The sequence below is a fragment of the Rhinolophus ferrumequinum genome, chromosome 4 (assembly GCF_004115265.2).
Source record: "Rhinolophus ferrumequinum isolate MPI-CBG mRhiFer1 chromosome 4, mRhiFer1_v1.p, whole genome shotgun sequence".
Taxonomy (NCBI): Eukaryota; Metazoa; Chordata; class Mammalia; order Chiroptera; family Rhinolophidae; genus Rhinolophus; species Rhinolophus ferrumequinum.
In genome coordinates, this window is record NC_046287.1 from 76,485,219 (window position 1) to 76,506,199 (window position 20,981).

The window sequence follows — 20,981 nt, forward strand, 5'->3', positions numbered from 1 at the left end:
GACATATTCACAAGTACAGTCTGTGCTTAGCTAGCCAAGTAGGGGAAAAAGAAGGAATGTATGTACTTTCCAGTTTGGAAGGGAATGTGTACTTTGAGCACGTTAGTCTTATTTATCAGGTTTGCTCAGTTTTAAGTTTTTTGCTTATGAAACTTAAGATAGGTTTAAATAAAATTCAAAAGGAAATTGGATTCCATCAATCAATACACGAAAACACAACCAAAATTAGATGCCATAAAGTTATAACATTTCATCACTTATTTGTGCAGGCCCCTTCTGAGAAAACATTTATATAACGTTTCATTTCCTACAAAGAAATTCATCTTCTGGTTCCCCCACAAATTGAAAAATTACATAGTGAGTTAGGAAAAAAGTGAAAACTGTTATTGTAGCCTCAATGGCTAATTTTAACATGAAATTTATTATAGAAAAAGTACCCTTCCATCTAAATAGAAAATGAATTGATTTTGAAGCTTTCTACTTTTCTTAAAGAAAAAGTCTGACTTTAGAGTAACTAGGGTTTTAGGCCATATAATCACTCTTTTGCTCAAATCAAAATTCAGTACCAATATTTAAATCAGGGGTAATTAAAAGAAAATGTCTGAAGCATACTTTTTTCTTTTTTACTAGATGATCATTTCTCAGATCAGAAAAAATAAAGTTTTTCTTAGGTTTCCTCCTGACGTGTTAAAGAGGGTCTTTTGATTCACTCAGGAAATTATATCCAGCAATGAGAAAGATAGGAATTGTGCAAGAATTCAGGAACCTAGAATATGGCTCAAGAACTGAAAACTTCTGGTGCCAATCTACGACTGGGCGTAGTAGGCAGAATTCTAATATGGTCCCCACACTTCCTAACCCCTGGTGTACACACCTTGTATCACCACCTTCCCTTGAATATGGAGAGAACTGAGTATGGTTCTCTTCTTGATTACCTTGTTATATAAGATACCGCAATAGAAGATGGGAATGAGATCCCCTGTTTGTCCTAAAGAAGCAAACAGCCATGTTGTGGAGAGGGCCATGTGGCAGGGAATGACTGGCAGCCTCTGGGAACTGAGGTCTCAGTCGTACAACCACAAGGGACTGAATTCTGCCAATCATCAGTGAGCTCAGAAGAAGACCCTAAGCCTCATCTAACAGCAACCCCAGTCGACACCTTGATTTCAGCCCTTGAGACGCTGAGCAGAGAACACAGCTAAGCTGTGCCTGGACTCCTCACCCACAGAAATTGTGAGATAATATAGTTGTTTGTCTTAACCACTAAGTTTGTGGTCATTTCTTATTCAACAATAGAAAACGAATACACTGAGTTACCTTCTTGCCCCTCGGGGAGAAAGATGTGACAATTCCAACCATTCTGGTGACCAACAGCCCATATCCTCACTTCTCTGCCCTTTGGCTCCTCATGGTTTCTTCAGAACCCTCCTGCCTCATGTCTATGTGTCTTTTCCATTTATGCTCCCACTCATAAGTGAATACCCCTCTCTGTGTCTCATAGAAGCTGGGCAGACAAAACAACACATCTCCTTATAAACACCTTCCCTTCCTGAAGCACCTTCATAATGTCAGCTAATCCTCCCAAGAACCCTTTGAGGCAAGTACTATTATTATTCTCATTTTTGTGATAAATCAAGGAGTTAGATGACTTGAGTGGGGAAGCCAGCCTCAATCCCAAGATATCCTGTACTGTGTGTTTTGCTCTTTTATCCTCTTCTGCACTGCTGCTAACTTGATATAACAAGTTATTTCATGAATGCCATAACATGGTGAAAACTCTAGAGTACTGACAATATATAATCTCTTCTTTCCTCTTGACACAAACCAAGGACAGCCACTGTGGAGCCATCATCAGCTTTTCTAATTATGTTGCTCTTATTTCCCCACTTAAACCTGAGTCAGGAGGACTTAGGTATAAATATTTGTTGGCTCTGTTACCTTGGGAAAATTAGTTACCTCTGAGAGCTTCGGTGTTCTCAGATGTAAAACAGAGCTATGGCAGGACTTACTTCCTAGTGTTGCCATGTAGAAGCTCAGTAAATTGCTTCTACGCTTGGGGGTGGTGATGGTGGCTATTCATCGAGGGACAACTCCCGTGTCTTATACCTCTGTAACTTAACAACAATTAAGCAACTTCTGAGTAAGACTCAGATGAATATGGTACTTAGTTAATATATAGACCAATTTGAATGGTGTCCACACTAGTGGAGGAGTTCCCATAAAAGAACCAATTGGCTCTTTTTTCTTATGGGACGTTATTTCTCAAAAGTTTAAGAGCATTCGAAGTCCTTGCAGAAGGACTCTAGAAATGGATTTGGTCAAAGCATATGGCAATCCTATTTTTGGAACTCTCTAAATGGGCCAGATCATCACCAGCAGAAAATTTCCAGAAAGTTCAAGATCATACGTAAACTATACAGAGTCAACCTGTAGAATAAAAGATCAAATAAGAGCATGGACTTAAGTTGCATCTATCTGAATTCAATTCTTGCCTCTGCCATTTATTCTCTGGACTTCCCTGAGTAAGTACTTATCTCGTTTTTGTCTCAATTTCTCCATAAATAAAATGGGGCTGTTAACAGTATTTACCTCCTTTTATTGAATAAATCACTGTGACAGATGCTTAGCATACATTATCTTAGTTTTTAGTTAGTAATTTTATTAAGTAGATATTATTTGCCCTATTTTACAGGTGAAGAACACGGGTAAAAGATTAACCAAGTTTCTTAAGATCACAAAGCTAATAAGTGGAATAAGTGGTGAACCAGGGACTCAAGGCCAACACCAAGCTTAGTCCTGCTTTTGCTATAAATAAGATACAATCCTTGTCCTTGCGAATGAAAATCTACAGTGAAGATCTACACGTAAATGACAAAATATAATAAGATATAAGTGCCAAAGTCGAGCTATATACAAAGTATTACCTATGGGAGTGAGGAAGTCCTTGGCTTGTCAGAGAAGTGAAAAGCGAACGATAAATAAGATTTCTCCAGAACAAGGACATTGAGAGGGGAAAAGTGGGGAGTAAACTATAGATTCAGAGGAACAAAAAAATGCCTGAGGTAGTGGAGGGTTCAGCAAAGAAAATGACCAAAGATGCTATCTCTGTGATTGAGAACTTGGGTGAGAGTCTAACAGTCTCTGCCCACAAAGTGTGTTGCCACGTGCAGTGATTTCAGTTCCTTGTCTGTGCTACAACGTCAGCAGCACCTAATTGTAAGCACCAAGCTGCTCTGTGTCACAGCCTTTTTCCAGCAGCCCAAACCGAGGTCTGTGTCACGTGCGTTGATGCGCTCCGACTCCTGGAGACCCGGTGAATGAGTGATGTCCACAATGTCCTGTCCTCAGTAGCCCGGCTCAGCTCCTGTGGACTCATGTCTAAGGCTTCTTTATTGGAGTCACTCCATCTCATATTTGGTCTTCCTCTTTTCCTGCTGCCTTCTATTTTTCCCAGCATTATTGTCTTTTCCAAAGAACCCCAAATACTCATGATATGCTCGAGAGAGGACAGCTTCAGTTTTGTCATTTTTGCTTCCAGTGATGTTTCAGGCTTAATTTGCTCTAGGTCTATCACACACCTATCTAAGCTGCATCTTTACGGTACATTTACTGTCCTTGTTTGTGGTACCCACTGTTGTTAATGTTACAGCATTTACTCCGTTCTCATGGTGTCTGGCTTGTTCCACAACAGTTTCTACGGCTTGCTTCATCAGTTTCATCTACTTTAAGATTTTTTTCATCACTTCCATCGGTTTAAAAACATTTATTTTCCTAAGATTTTTCAGCTGTGCCTCCATTCTAGGAAAAATTAATCCTTCTGCTTTGTGACCAGGCTACTTTCTACAGACCTCCTTTTAGAGCCATTATTATTTTGTAATGAGTTTTTATGTGCCTCTTTTCCCAAATGTGAATTCCTCAGGGCAAGCATCAGTACTGTTTGTCTCCAATGTCTAGTCCAGTGCCTAACACATAAATATTTGATAAATACATAAACAAGTGAATGAGTGAATGATGACCCAAAGGTCATCATTTAAGAGCCTCCATTATGTGGAACCACACATAACCTAGCCAACATTTCCTTCCAATAACCTTAACAAGAAAAATTTAGGCTGGTCTTCTTACTACTCATTCCTTCACCTGCCACTCAAACCATTATCCAAGCTCCCCACTGCCTTGTCCATTACCTTAAATCTATACAAGCTATGTTTTTTGTTTTTTGTTTTTTTCTACCTATGTAGTTTGCTAATGTTTACCAGCCTGCAAAGCTAAATCCTCTCTTCTCTGTCAACTAAGATCAAACATTTTCCTCCTGATGTGCAAGATATTCAGGTAGCCTGGCTATTTCCTACCTCTACGCTTTTTTTTTTCTGTATTGTCTTTAATTTTTGAAACCTCTAACACTTATTCTATCTGTGTATTGTCCCTCATCGCTTCTCGGCCTTTTGGCCAAGATCAAGTGTGTATTGCCTCAACTTACTTTATACAGTATATCTTGTCTTCTCAAAGTCAGAGAATGTCATTTCTTGTTTCATTTTTATCTGCCATTATACAATGTTAGACACAGAGAAGTTTATTAAACAAATAAGCAAGAAGCTGGTAGATTCACAGCGGCTACTTAATGGTTAATGTAACACAACATTATCCAAAATATTTTTAGTAGTAATTATAAATTACTATTTCTATTACCATGTTCGATAAGTATGATATATGGACAGAAAGTTTTATGAGGAACCAGGCTGATAGCCATCTGGTAAGAGAACTAAGCTGGTAGATTTGCCATGTGTAAGTATTCTCAGGGACTATGATGCAACATACCAAGATTCAAGACTACGCAATTGTTCCATGATTGGATTTTATTGGCTTGAGAGCTCAATGTTTGATCCTTTAGTACACAGGCTCCCAAACCTGTACTCCTGGGTCCAGCTCACAGTGTACGCGCACTGCGGCCTTCATTCTGATCCCTGCAGCTCTGGCAGACAGCCACACCGTTTCCATCCAAACCTTCTTGTCTGGAATGAGCAGATCCATCTTTGCCAGAATAGGCTTTAGACCTAAACAAAATAGGGCAGCTGTTTGCCAAGCTCGGAGGTGACGTTTGATTCGAACAATCAACATGGAGCTGAGCCACTGAGGAGTAAGTGGCAGAATGGAAAATAATGATGCTCAATTTCCAGAGTAACAGTCATAACATATTTTTAAAGGATCTATCTAGTTGGCTCTGGCCTCTAGGCCTCAGTAAAACTCATCATCCTTTATGTTCTTTTTTACATTTGTGGAAAAAAGGTAAATAATATGTACTTTTACAAACTTCTTTTAATATAATGCAAAATTAAGTTGGAAATCTTGAAATTCCGGTAATTTTAAACGTTTTTAAGATAAGTAGAAGATGGAAAAAAAAAACAGAAAGAAAAGGAGTGTTTTACAATTCTCCTTTCTCAATTATTCATGGGTTCCCTATAAACAGCCAAAACTTCAAAACATCAAAATTTAAGTTGAATATTTGACCCAAATTGGTCAAATCTCATTCTTAAACGGTTCTAATCTGGGATAAAAAGAGGGTCACAATTAAAGACTACGACACTGACTTTGTCTCCTTCCCCCCACCCCAATTCCATATAGCTCCAAGAGAATTAATTCCCTCGAATTCTCTCCCAATTCTCCTTTATCTTCCCAGGAGTATGTCACCTGTCTTCCCAATACCTTCCTTCATGGTCCAGCTGCTACAACTGTTTACACCGAAAATGGCAGTTTATGCCAATGAAACGATAAAGTCAAAATCACCAATGCCCAGAGAAGCCGTCATCATGCCTGCTTATGCCCACTGAAGTCACTGATCCTGATACCAGTTCCCAGAAGAATAGGCAATATGGCTACACCAAGTCTGTGATGTGCTCCACCAGAGCAATGATATTGCTGCCAATGTCTACCTACTTATGCTTGCCACCAACGCCCAGCAGCTATCCAAGCCCAGTGTTGACGGCTAAGGCACTTGCTCTCTGAAGCTACCAGTTTGCTGGTACCTGTGTAACTGGCCATATGTGTGCTTAAATCACATATTTTGATAGAATTACTCTTTCTCATGCTTATAACTTGCTGCCTTAGGTCTTAGAAACACATTGATATGGCTGATCTGGAATGATAACTACTGGGTACACGCTTCCCCTTTTAAACCAGTCCATGGATTTGCACCAATGTTTGAGTATTTATCCAACTTCTTATTCTCTCTTCTCTTATGGTCAATTTCTTCAGAATGGGCTGCTCATGTAACTATACTTCATTTGAATATCCACTTAGTACCCCGTGGGCTCCCAAGTTCTCCACACTTGCCCAGGTAATCTTGAATTCCAGGGTATGTCTGCTGCAAATATCTTTTATTGAGAGTATTTACTTCAAAGGCAATGAGAAATGCTTTTTTCTTGATTCATGCTAAGTGGTGGAGAAACCTAGAAGTTCAAAACTTGAGCTGCAAAAGCATAGGCTGTCAGCTCCATTTTGACTATTTGATTATTTTGTTTTTCTTTGTTTTCCTTGTTTATGTTCCTAGGAGTAACTCCATGATTTTCTTTAAATAAGTTAAAATCTGTGTCCTAATCTTGAGAGAGAGAGCCCATCAAATCCTTAATAGAAGATGGTAAAGAAACTTAACATCAATAAAAGAAGTTCCACATTCCTGACAATTCACTTAAAACTTCAGTAATCAATTATATTTGAATTTCATAACTGGGTATAACAATGAGAGGATCTTAAGACTCTCTTAAACAATTCTGTGATAAAGAGAACTTTTCTAATTTGCAGTCCCAGTGAAAGACTCGTAAGAAGACATAGTGAGGGCTCTAAGTGCCCTGGTGACCTCCAGTCTAGCCTCCTCATCACAGCTGGATGACCAGGCAATACCAAAGCTCCTAGACAGACTAATTCTGTGCCTACTATTTTAAACTGCTTTGTAAAATGAAATTGGACATGCCTGCAATTCTAGGAATACCCGCTAAGCCTCCCACCAGTCTGTCAAGTAAATGACCATCTCATCCACCTTCAAAAAATATTTAGCTAGAAAGATATCTTGCTTCCAACAAGGCCCTGTGTTATTTAAAGTACTCTGTAAGCTGTGGCAGGGGGACTGAATTTAACCCATGAGAGAGACACAGTACAGCATTTTCTTAGGGCAAAGCAGCGTACCTCCACTAAATAGATTAACATGTAGCACACGAATGGCAGGTAGTCTTTGCAGTAGCTTGTCTTTGACATCCATAGAAGGAAATTTTTTAAAATCTTGGCTTCTCTTAAATATTGTGCAGCCTGATCATTGTACAATTCATTATTGATGTTTCATTTGCAGACTATCATAGTGTTCACACTATTTTGCTTACACTTTTAGGCATCACAGTCGCTTATGAAATACATAATCAACCAACATTGTTCAAGACATCTTTTAAATCAAAAGATTTAAAAGATGGTTTAATTTTTTTAAATTTGTAATCTGTGGCAGGTCAATTTGCTGGTTGGAGAAATGAAATTAAAGAAATGCAAATGAAAGAATCCAACCGCTACATTAACAATCTGGCTTCAATCCATTTCAAGCCCTCAGACCACAGCCAACCTCCAAAAGTAATGAGGTCCCAAGTTATAGGGAAACTATATGAGAATATACGCACAGAACAGCAGAAACCCATATCCCTTGGTAGAAAACTCCCCTAAAGCCTTTCGACAAGCATTCATTCTGCACTTATCATTTATATCTACATTTTCCAATTTTCTGAGACTATAGATGGCCCCAAGAACATAGCTACCTTTCACTATCCCAAGGATTAAAAACACATATTAACTTGACGTACTTGATTGACTTTCAGGCAATCAGCTCCAAGAAGATATCACTCTCTGACTGTAGGAGGCCATGAAACCTTCAAAGAAGACTACAAACTCCAGTTATCACAGTCGCAACGTTAGCCAAAACATGAAGGAACTCCGGTTGCCTCACTGGACATCTTCCGTAAGTTAAAAACTACATGTGAATTTTGGATCCATCTTTTCCATGATTCAAGTTAATTTTTTTATTGTGGTACGAACACTTAATACGAGATTTAATTTCTTAACAAACTTTTAAGTGGACAATACAGGATTGTTTATGATAGGCACAATGTTCTACAGCAGATCCCTGGAACTTATTCATCTTGCATAACTGACACCTGATACCCACTGAACAGCAGCTTCGCATTCCCTCCTCTACATGGCCGTTGGAGTAACCATTTTACCCTCTATTGCAAAAAATTTAATTATTTTAGATACCTCATGTAAGTGGAATCATGCAGTATTTGTCCTTCTGTGACTGGCTTATTTCCCTTAGCATAATGCCCTCCAGATTCATCCATGTTGTCACATATGGCAGGATTTCCTTCTTTTTAAAGGTTGGATGATATTCCATTGTATGTATATACTACATTTTCTTTATTCATTCATCTGTCAATGGACGTCTAATTTGTTTCCATATCTGGCTATTATGAATAATGCTGCAGTGAACATGGAAAGGCATGTATCTCTTTGAGATCCTGATTTCAATTATTTTGGATATATACCCAGAAGTGGGACTGTTGGGTGATAAGGTAATTCTACTTTTAATTATCTGAGGGACCATATACTATTTAAGTAGTTAATTTTCTGAGGGACCACCGTACTGTTTAAATAGTCATTCCTCCTTTCCCACACCCATAGCCCCTGGAAAAAACTAACTACTTTCTGTTTCTATGGATTTGCCTACATTGGATATTCATATAAATGGAATCATACAATATATGTTCTTTGTGTCTGGCTTCTTTCACTTAACTTTCAAGGTTCTTCCATATTGTAGCATTTATTAGTACTGCCTTCATTTGTTTTTTTAAGATTTTATTGGGGAATATTGAGCAACAGTGTGTTTCTCCAGGGCCCATCAGCTCGAAGTCAAGTCGTTGTCCTTCAGTCTAGTTGTGGAGGGCGCAGCTCACTGGCCCATATGGGAATTGAATCGGCAAACCTGCTGTTGAGAGCTCCTGCTCTAACCAACCAAGCCACCCAGCCGTCCCAGTACTGCCTTCATTTTTATGGCTGAATAATATTCCACTGTATGGATATACCACATTTTGTTTATTCATTCATTACATGAAGGACATTTGGGTTGTTTCCATTTTTCGGTTATTGAAATACTGCTGCTATTAATATGAACATTAATGAACAAGTTTTTGTTTGAACATCTGTTTTCAATCATTTTGGGTATATACTTAGGAATGAAATTGCTGGATCACATGGTTACTCTGTAAGGTAATTTACTGAGGAACTGTCACACTGATTTCTGCAGCAGTTGCCCCATTTTACATCACTAACAGCAATGCATGAGGCTTCCAATTTGTCCACATCCTGCCAACGCTTGTTATTTTAGAATGATCTTTTAAAAATACAAATCTGATCCTATCACTCCCCTATATGAAATAAAAACTGAACTCTTTGCCATGGCCTACAAGATCTAACATTATGTGGTTCCTGCCTGCCTGTCTCTTCATCCTTATCTCCTACCACTGTCTCCCTTAATATCTGATCTACAGCCACACTGGTCTTCTTAATATCTGTTGAAAACGATAAAGGTATTTTCAACTCAGGGCCTTTACACCTGCTATTCCCCAGACCTGCTGGTTGTTTCTTCCCAGCAAAGATCTCTGTTTAAATAGCCCTCCTCAGGAGAATCTTCCCATAAAACCCTATTTAAAGAAGTCACCACACACTCACATATACCTTTCAGGGCTTGCTCTCTCATTATCTTGGTTCATTGCCTTCATAACTTTCAGAACTACCTACAATTCATTGTCTGCGTTATCCCACTAGAATGCGAGTTTCCTGAGAGCACAACCTTCGTCTGTCATGTTCATAATCACTGCTATGTTCCCAGTAACTAGAATGTTGCCTGGTACAGAGTAAACACAAGACAAACATTTGTTGAATAAATTATTTAATAAATGAATGACTAAATGAATCCCAGGCCAAAGAAGTATTATGGCCAAAGACTTATAAACTGAGCAGTTCAGAGAGTTCTGAAACCACAAGACATTTTATATGATTGGAGAAAGGTTGTCTCATCAGGAGTATGGAAGTTGAGGCTAGACATGTAGTTTGAGGCAGAGCATGGAGGCCTTGTGGGCTTGGTTAAGGAGTTTGATATTTATTCTGAATGCTACTGGGGAGCCCCTTAGGAATTTTAAACACAAAAGGTACACGACTATGCTTACACTTTAGAAGAGATCATTTGGCAGCAGTGTGCAGAGTGAACTGGATGGGGGAGAACCGAAGGCCAGGAAAGAAGTGAGGAGAACTTGCTAGTCATTCTAGGAAGAATTTGCAGGTGCCTGAACGAAAGGAGTGGACTTGGAGACAAGGGCTTGGAGACAAGAGCTGGTAATGCACTGAGGCAGCCTGTGAGGCTGCGAGCAGTCATATATTTGGGGCGGTTGAAAGGAGCAATGGAATAACTACCATGGTGGTGTTCTTCACCAGAGCAGAGAGGAGAGAATGGAAAGGAAGCAAAAGATCTGGGTTGTGGACAAGTTAAGTTTGAGTTTCTCTGATAGAAAAAGCTTAATAGACATTTCAATATATGGATCTTGCATACAGCCAAAAAAAAGTAATAATTGGCTATAGATTTGATTGGGGGAAGTGAGCTCTAATTTTTAAGTAGAAAAACCCATGGGTTTTAATGAAATCACCCAGTGACATTCCAAAACATGACATGAGTCTGGGAATCACTGACATTGAAGAGGTAATTACAAAAGGGGTCTTTTGAAGGAACTAAGAAGGAGCATCCAGTGACATACAGTATGTCAAAGAAAATCCAGAAGATTCTGGTATGACAGGATCCAAGAGATGAATGATTTTAACTGAATGCCTAGGCCCAGAGCCTTCACTGAGTTTGGTGTTAATTTGTACCATGAACATCCAACTCTAAGTCTAAAACTTAGTGATTTCATTATTCTAGGGCAGCAAGTGTATTTTCCTTGAAGATGACTTTCCTATAAAGATAAGACTTTCCCCCCAACCGCTACCACCTGGCAAAGACTTGGAACATAAAAATGTTCAGTTCCTGCCCAGTGTCATCAGAAAACTGGGAAAAACCAGGGCAGAAGTACTTTTCTCCTCCACTCCAGAATGTGTCTCCCACATACAAGGAGGCTGAGCCTATTGTCCGTGAATAGGAATCACATTTTCCATATAATTTAATTATGGACTATATAAAGTAATTAGCCATTAGTTATCCCCATTTTTCATCTTCAATGACAACACTTTTTAGAAGAAGAAAACTGTATACCAGCAAGATGACTATATATGGAACTCAGTTCTCTTGTGACTTCACTGACACGTCGAGTACAGAACACACACATTTTATTTGTTAAGAGACCAACTATGGATCCCAGTGGTGAAACAGGTGGAAATGCTCAGGGAGATGGCCAAGGGGTCTGTGATAGATTAAATTCTAGCATTTGTGCTTTGCTTCAAACCTTCTGAGTGACTAAATCCAGGCCAGGCATTCAGTCATCCAAACTGAGAGCTCCTTGCATACTTCCCCAGGGTTTCCATTCACTCCATTCTCATTTGAAATGTTTTTATAGTAATGATAAACGGACTCCAAATTTTAAAAAGCCCCAAAACACATGGTCTCTGTTACTGAAGAATAGGTTCAGATGTGTTTCTATTATAACTATACATCTTGGCTCTTCTGCTTGCTCACTAGTGTCGTTAAAAATGGGAAGGTACATCTAGAGAGACTCTGAGGGTTGTTAATCCTATCAAGTTAAATTCCATTTGACTGAAGATGAGGTCTTGGATTTCCTGAGACACATTCAGGCAGGAATTTCTAGGAGCCTGACAACAGCATCAACAGGCTGCAATGCGTGAGGTCGACTTCAACTTTCTGAGGAGCCCTTTTCCACAGTGGTTTGGGACTCTTATCTTCGTCCCCAGACAGAATGAAACTTCAGTTTGAATAAAGCTGCTGGCTTTTCAATGTCCTCAAACCATTGCACTAAACAATCTGTAGAGGTTGTTAAAAGAGCTCTGGGGCCAATAAACCATACCAAAAGTGCATTAAGAGGCAACATGGAATAGTAGAAGAACCAGGCAATGACAGAAAAGGACAAATCTAGGTTTGAGTCCAGACACTTAACCAGGGGTATAAGATCTAAGATAAATGCCACATCTTCTCACCATGTCTGTATCCTAGGATGATGATATCTATTTTACAGGATTAGAAATAATTAGCACATTAAATGCTTAACACAATGTCAGACATATTATGGTAGATCTTCTGATCAAGTTCACTTGCATAAAGAAAAAAGTATCGTTCTCAACCAGCCAGTGGCAGGAAGAAAGATGCCTTCATTCAGCTTGAAGTCCACCCAGAAAAACAACCCAGTAAGGAAGCAAATGTTCCAGGTAAGCAGCTTCAATGGGAAAATATGTTAAAATCTCTCCTACCTGACCAACCCGTGTCTCTCTCTCTCTCTCTCTCTCTCTCTTTCTCTCTCTCCCTCTCTCTCTCTTTCTCTCTCTCCCTCTCTCTCTCTTTCTCTCTCCCCCCTCCATGTCTCTGCAATTTGCAAAGACACTAGCACTAAAATGGCAGCCACCAGCATTAACAGAAGTTGTTAGGAGAGGTCCCTATTTGCTGCTCAGCCTACAATGCCGCAGTTCATGTTTCCAGCATACTAATGATTCCCCTGATTGTTATTAGTTAATTCAGGACAAACAGTGGGGAAACTCAGTGACATTTCAGAGGGGAATACCAAATGAACTTGAGCTGAACCATCACATCGTCCCAAGGAGTGTGACGACTTGGGAATGAAACAATATTGGTTCCTGCCAGCACTGAGGGCAGACACAAAGCATGGAATTCAGTGTAGCTAATTCCCTAGAAGAGATTTTACAATGGCCCAAATCCTCCAAAGCATGAAAATCACACAGGCTCTTACCAAAGAGGAAGTCAGACACAATGCGCGGAAGGGCTTGGGAGCAGACTGGCTGCCCCGGCCCTTGGAGAAGCTGGTTTGCACAGCCAAACCAGCAAGTGCACGCAAATACAGCAACACTAAGCTGAAGTCGAGGGAGATGAAACTGAAAACAATGGGTACAACGGTAATTGTCAAGGAAGGTGCTTCTTGTGGAAGCACTATTGTGGAAGGAAGACTTGAGATGGAAGAATTAGCTTCCACAAGCCAACACATCTCAAGACCCAAACCTGTCTCTATACCTACCAATAATTACTGACTAGGTCATCAGGACCCAGCACTGGATGGCAGTTGTGATAAATTCCAAAGAAATGCAATCCCTGCCCTGGAGGAGCCTACTGTCTGATTGGGAATGCAAAAATAGTCTCATGAAAGTCCTTGTGAGATTATGTGCCTCTCAAAATTCAGATCCATGCCTTGTTGCTTTGTTTAACCCCAGCACCCATCACACTGCCAGGTGCTTGGTTAAAATGGAGAATACTAAGTTCAAAATCATGATATATTAATAGAAATAAAAGTTAAGTAAAGAGAAAGTTTGGCATAGACAGAAGTGCTCAATCATGTTTTTCCAGAAAATGTGGAAAGAGTGTGGGATGTGATAGAGAAAAGAGAACATTCCAGAAAGAGGCACAGTACACATAAAGACATAGTATAATAAATTATAATCCTATGTGTTGATTTGTATTACTGTTTCTTAATGTGTGGTCCACAGACCACCCACAATGAAATTTGGCCCCAGCAACTGAATTCAGATCTCTTGAGAATAGAGCCCAGGACTTTGCATTTCTAATAAGCACCCAGGCTCTTTTAATGCACATCAAAATTCAGAACCACTGGCTAAGGTAGTCTCAGACTCAAACAAAGACACACTCTTCTTCCCTTAAAGACAGGCAAGAAGGAAAAGAGGTAGGAAGAAGAGAGAACAAAAGGGAGGAAGAAAGACAAAGAAAGAAAAAAAAATAAGTATAGAAAATAGTGGGAAGTGGTGTCAGAATCACTTGGCAGACTCTATAGTGACTGTTTTGTGATGAGGAGACCATGTCCATTGCACGTGTCAGATGATAAAAGGCCCTCAAACCCTGTAATTGGTAGAGTTTGGCTCTATCTTATGGGTGATGAAGTGCTACCATAGGTTCCTAACACAAGAGAATGACAGTGTTTCAATGTGGCAGTAGTCTGTGAGGTAGAAAGAATAGGAGGGTTTTGACAAGGAAGCAATCTCAGAACACTTGCCACCATCAAGAGGTGAAGTCACTGAATGCCAGAAACAGGCAGGTAAATTTTTAAATAAAGAGAACTAGATAGTCCATTGTACTGATAAAACACCTCCCTTTCTGGGAACTCCATCCACTCTCAGAAAAAAAGGACTCTGTCCTCTTCAAGACCTACACTTCTACTTCTTGTGTCAACACCCTGAAATTGGTTCATCCACATCCCTCTTGGTTCTTCAGCATCTTCTTTCTTCCGACTTTCAGCAAACATCACTAAGGTTCTCATCTTAAGAAAGAAATTCTTTCTCTTGACCAGCATTCTCCTCAGGGGACTACCCTCAGTCTCCCCTTTCCGTTCACTAACAAAGTCCTTGAACAGACAGTCTTTCTGCTCCTCTTCATAGCACAACCATCTACTTCTGCCCTTGTCATTCATTTAACACTGCTCTCTAAGCCCTATATCTAATAGGCACTTACCATTATGACATTCACGTCACCTCTCTGTGACAGTTGCCTTCTCTCCGTGAATTTTTCTCCTCGCTTATCTTCCATGCCACCACTTTGATGGTCTTCTTTAAATATTTTGTAAGATAAAAAATTTTCTTCTATGGTCCTCTGATTCTCCTGCCCCTTAAATGCTGCTGTTTGGGCTGTTCCTTAGAGTGTAATCATCGATCATCTTTTCTTATCACCTCACATACGTAATTCCCTTGGCTGATTCCATCCCATGTCTGTTACTACTGCTGGATAACAAATTATCCTAAAATTCAGAAGTCTGAAACAACCATTTGTTGTGATCACAGATTTTGTGAGTCAACAATTTGAAAAGAGCACAGTGGGGTGGGACTTTTCCCTACCCCACAAAGACTGGGGCCTAAGCAGAGAAAACTTGGAGGCTGGAGGTGACCTAAGGCCTGGGGACTGAAAGGAGAACTCTTCATTCACATGTCTGGTGCCTGTTCTGGGGACATACGACCTCTCCACACAGCTTGGGCTTCTTCACAGCTTGGCACCTCAGGGCTGTTCCATGGCAGCTAAGGGCTCCAGACACAAGCGTTACAATCACAAGGTAGCAGTTATAACACCTTTTCTGCCTTAGCTTCAGAGGTCACACAATGTCACTTCCACCCCATTTTATTGGTAACATAAGAGTCACACATCCACACAAGTTTAAGAGGATTGGACATAAACTCACTCTACCTCTTGAAATCCCAAATGTCAAAAATCTGGCAAACACTTTTTTAAAGTCTGGCACTCATAGCTACAGATTCTACTATAGCTCCTAAATATTCATCTCAAACCCGTATTTCTAGATTTACATATCCAATTGGTCGAAATTTATATATCCAGTTGCTTACTATACTATTACCACTAATAGTAAAAATAGCAAATGATTATATGAACTTAGCATGCACCAGACACAATTCTATGAATTTTGTACTTATTAACTCCTGTGAACCTCATAGCAACTCTAAGAGGCAAGTACTACTCTCATCATAATCTTAACAAAGATGTAAAATAACTTGTCTAAGATCACAGAACAAGGATTAGCTTGGTGCAAAAGTAATTGCGGCTTAAAAGATTAAAAATAATTGCAAAAACCGCAATTACTTTTACACCAACCTAATACAATGGAGCTAGGATATCATGCAGGCATCTGGCTCCATATTTTAACCTTTCAACCAGTGTGCTATATGGCGCAGATATTCTATAGGTATTTCAAACCCAGAATGACCAAAACTGTGCTTCAATCTACCCTTCCTTCATGGAAACAAAAATACCTTTCTGCACTTCTTATGTATTTCTCCCTTGTTAATAATTCCATCATTCACATAATATCCCGTGAAGAAGTTTGAGAGCCATCGAAATGTTCTAACCTCTTCCAAATCCCCCTCAGGGGATCTGTCCCCACAGTGTGTCAATTAACCTTCCTAATGATTCACACGTCTGCCCACTCTTCTCCATCCCCACTGCCCAAATCAACATCTTCCCCTCCATTACTGCAGTAAGTTTTAACTGGACTCCCTGCTGCCTGTCTCTGTCAATTGTGATTCAGCCGCCCACCTCCCAGAATGAAGGCTGCAAAATCAAAATCTGATTTTCATACATGTTGCTTAATACTCTGCCAAGACTCCCGATAGGATGAAGTTAAAACGATAATGTATCATACAGAATCCCTTCTGATGTGACCTCTGACTGCTATGACCCTTGCCTCCTGTGCCTACCCAATTCATTAAGATCTATTCATACAAAATTACTTGCTGTTTCCTAATCTGCCATCTGTTTCTTGCCTCCCAGGCACTGCACATCCTATACAGTTCTTTCTGCCTTGAATTTCCTCCTTCTTGCTCCTCTTCCAATTCCCAGTCACCTGGAAAATTCTTACTCTTTAAGATCTAGCACTGACATCCCTTCCTCTGGAAACTTTCCCTGACACCTCTCCCAACGAGAGTTGATTACATATTTCATTCTTATTCCATCACTGTACAAAACGCTCTCATTACATTATGTGATCACATTTTCCATCTCCGTCTCCTGTATTTTATTACTGGCTCTCAGAGAACAGAAAGTGGGTCTTATTCATCTTTGCGTTCCCAATGCCTGGCATGTCATAGATGCTCAATATATTCTTGTTGAATTAATGAATGAATGAATGAATGAATGAAACCACAATAAATAGTGATATTGGATATACAGGAAATAGAGGGAAAATTTACAATCCTAGAAGCCTGGAACAGTAGTAGAAAAATAAACAGAAATGAGGAAATTGAAAGACAGAGGAGCCAGGAAATCAGTTTGACGTGAGTAATGACAATGACGGGTTTGGTTTTGCCCAGGTTGAATTGTATTTGTACTAATATGCAGTTAGAAAGACAGGATCAGAAAATAGATGAGAGTTCAAGGTTAAAATTATAGATTTGAGAATTAAAATCAGAGACATGATTGTTTTAACCAACAGAAAAATTCTCCAGTTATATCAGAGTAAACAATTTTATTGACCCTCTTCTAAAAGAAAAAGTTAAAGGACTGTCTTAACATGGAATATTTAATGGGATATTTAATGGGATCATAAAAAGTTTACCATAATCCTTTAAAAAGGGAAATATAAAAAGAAAATAAACAAAAGACTCATCCAAAAAGTACTTCTTCGAGTGGAGTACAGCATTAGGAATAGGAAGAGTGGAAATGTAACGGCCGTATGCGACGTCAGAGGGGTAGTAGATTGGGGGGAGGGGGTTATCACTGTGTGAGAGAGATAAATGATAAATGTCTATTACATTGTCTTGTACACCTGAAACTAACTAAAAAAAAATAGAGACTCTATAACAAAAAAACAAAAAACAAACAAACAAAAAAAGAACTTCTTAGGACAACACCCAAACTGACATCCACACAGAACAATCTTCATTCCTAGGTTTCTGTTACACTCGCCTCCCATACTCTCTGCAAAGCTTTAAGAATTCATCAGGTATTATACTGATGTACTGTAGATGTTGCTTACTTCTAAATGATGCCAAAAATGACTGGTAAAAAGGCAGAAAAACAAAAACATATAATTGATTGGTTACATAAGCTGGCTCATGAGATAAAGTACAAGCAATTATTCTAATTACACTATACCAAATAACTTGTCTGATTCTTTTTTCCTAAATTGACCTCTGGGTGTGTGCATGTGTGTGCGTGTGTGTGTGTGTGTGTGTGTGTGTGTACCAAACAGATACAGCCAATGATAGACAGAATAAAATGTGCCTTGCAATAATATAACCAGCCCAAAGAGGTAAAATCAACAAAAATATATATTATGATTATTTCCTTGATAACCCAACTTAGGTGAGGCACTGGAAAATATTTGGGACCTGAAAACACCTGTCCTCTCGGACTTTTATATACTCCACCACAGAGGGCAAAGTAGTACCAGTCATGGTTTTGTGATTTACACAATCCCCAGGCTGGTCTGCTTTGCTTACAGCTTCCTGAATCTCTTTTGTCTACGTCTTAAAATCACTTCCAAACCGACTACTCCATTAAAAGTATTTTGCAGCTCTGCTCTGCTGGACTAATATGGCCCCATCATATCAGGCATGAAGTCCAAGACTCTCATTTTGTGTTCTTAAAGCACTACTTCTTTCCTTCCTCCTTCCCCCTCTCCTTAGGACTCAGAACACCCTGGGATTTAACACCAGAAATATTTGATTCCACACTGAGAATAGGGCAAGCTCTTCCCTGGACTCTCTTAGCCACCAGAGTCAGATCTGGGTTTGTGATCTCAATTCCACCACGTATTAGCTGTGTGATCTTATGCAAGTTACTCAACTTCTAAGAAACTATTTGCTTATCTGAAAAAAAGAAATGGGGATAATAGCAATCTAGTGGACTTGAGAGGATAAACTAAGATCACACGTGCAATCACTACAGCACCTGGACCAGGATGCTCAAGGAATGCCAGTCACCCTCTTTTTCTCCTGTGCAGATACATCCAGTTTGGGGTGTTCTCTTACACCGTACCCTCACTCTGCCTGCAGATCCACACAGGACAGTCTGAACTCCTAGATTTCCGTTACTCTTGCCTCCCATGTGTGAAAAACGCAAGTTTAGGGAATTTGTGGGAGGTGACAATTTCTCCAATCAAAATGAATATATATTTTGAGTATATTGATTAATAATCTGTACTTTTAGATAGTTTATTGGATTGGGTATATATTTGCACATTTTCACTTTTAGATTTCTTCGTTTTAAGAAATAAACTTTGACTGTATTTTGTATATGTATTAAGTGTATTATGTATACCATAAATATAAATGACTCTATGTATTAACTGAGCACTTATGCTGTGTCAGGCATTGTGCAGAAGTAGCTCATTTTAATGGTAGCTCACTGAGCGGTGGAATAGTTTTCACAGTAACCCCATGAGGTAAGTGCAATTATTACCCCTACTTTACAGATTAGAAAACTGAGGCTTAAGGATGTTCAGTAACTTAACCAAGGTCACCTTGCTAGTAAGTAAATATTATCGCAATCAAATTTGCTAAATAGCTCCATGTATTGATGATGCTTTTGTTTTACTTTAATTGAAAACTTAGAGACTGTGGTTTAACTGCTTTTAATTTCAAATGAAGCGCACTGCTGAGCTCCCAGTAGAAGAAAAACAGGACAGGTGTTACTTTAATTGAGTGATGGAAGTCGTAACCCGAAGCCTTTTCCAGCGCCGGCTGGAGAGGTCTGGAGGCTGCACCCAACCGGCGCGAGTCTGTAAACTCCCTTGGGTCTGGCGCGTCTCTTTCTTCCAAAGTTGGAGCTCTCCTGGGTGGGAGGAGGTCGGGAGGAGGGTAGATTGGTGACGTCAGTCGGGAGCGGGGATAAAGCTCCCCGGCCGCAGTCCAAGAGAGGAGCGAGGACACTGCCCGGGGAGCATAGTGGACTGTCCGGCTCCGGGACACTCACCGTGGGCAGGGCCGCCCCTCGCTGCGCCCCAGTCCCTGGGAGTCAAGGTGCCTTCACCCTAGGAAGGCCGCGCCAGGCGACACCATGCCCCAGAACGTGGTCCTCCCTGGCCCTGCTCCCTGGGGGTTCAGGCTTTCAGGAGGCATAGACTTCAACCAGCCTTTGATCATCACCAGGGTAGGTGTTTTCCGTTCTTTTGCTGTAAGTCGGGGACTCAGCTGGTCCCCCTGGAGAGGAGAGTGGCCAGTGAGCCCGTGGGCGCTGGGCAGGTCCTCGGCTTCCAGCTCACAGTTTGAGGAGTGGTCGCAACTTGACAAACTGAGGCTTGGAGGATACAGAGCAGCTAAGAGAATTCACCAACTCAGCTCCAATGGTCTCTGCATCCTCTCGGTCCCCGGTGACTTTCCGAGGAGAGTTGAACTGACAGCACGATTTCCCAGAAAGCTCCCAGAAAGCTAGGCTGCGAGGGCGGGGGTGCCCTCTTGGCCTCCACTCCTGTCTCCTTTCAGTACCGAAAGAGATGGGGATCCGGGAAGGAGAGACAAAGCACTGACTCGATGGTTGTTTCTTGGAGTGAGACATGCGAGCGCTTTTCTTGTCTGCATGAAAACTTCAGCAGGGCGCTGTTCACGGGGCACAACCTGGGTCGGCCAGCTTGGAACCACTCGTATCAGCCCAGACAGAGAAAACATTACTAATCTGTATGCCTAGGTTTCCTGGCATTTTGAATAAATGTTTTCCAAGCTGGGAACTTGGCTGAGGAATCATCACCTATAACTCAAACTACAAAGAAAACAGGTCAGCTAGTTTAGTTTACCTGATAGAAAGTCACCACTCAACTTAATAACTGAAAATAATGCTCTGCTATCAAAGTCAAGCTTTCTGTTCTTAATATTCTTTAGAGTATTGTCTAATTGAGAGGGGAAAAAAGGAAACCAGTATTTCTGTCCTGTCAGTAAATTTCTAGTTGGTCTAGTTGATTTTTTCCTAACACAAGTATTTGTCTTAATAGAAAATTACTTCAATTATCACACATATTAAACCTAATTTAAAACCATAAACTCCATGAATATTATACTTTTTAAGCTTTCTTTTCTTTTCTTTCTTACTGCTTATACTGTATTTTATAAATATATACTTTATACTCTGATTTACTCACAGAGATTTTTGAACCTTAAAATACCTTTCAAATTCTGTTCTGTTTATACATTTATGAGATTTGGAAACCTAAGTCTTTTTAAAATATCTTCAATCGTGTATTGTACAGACGCACACCATGGAACATTTCAAGCTTTGTTTTACATTTTTC

General features: G+C 40.0%; 1 protein-coding gene across 3 annotated transcripts in view; it reads left to right on the top strand.

Moving 5' to 3' along the window:
• Positions 1 to 19,601: 19,601 nt before the first annotated feature.
• Positions 19,602 to 20,981, top strand: part of PDLIM3 (PDZ and LIM domain 3) — a 30,065-nt gene continuing 28,685 nt past the window's right edge. For all 3 annotated transcript variants that reach the window (XM_033104754.1, XM_033104752.1, XM_033104755.1), the window contains exon 1: positions 19,602 to 19,849. In XM_033104754.1, the coding sequence (XP_032960645.1) occupies positions 19,757 to 19,849 (93 nt within the window). In that variant the 5' untranslated portion in view covers positions 19,602 to 19,756. The remainder of the gene's footprint in view (positions 19,850 to 20,981) is intronic.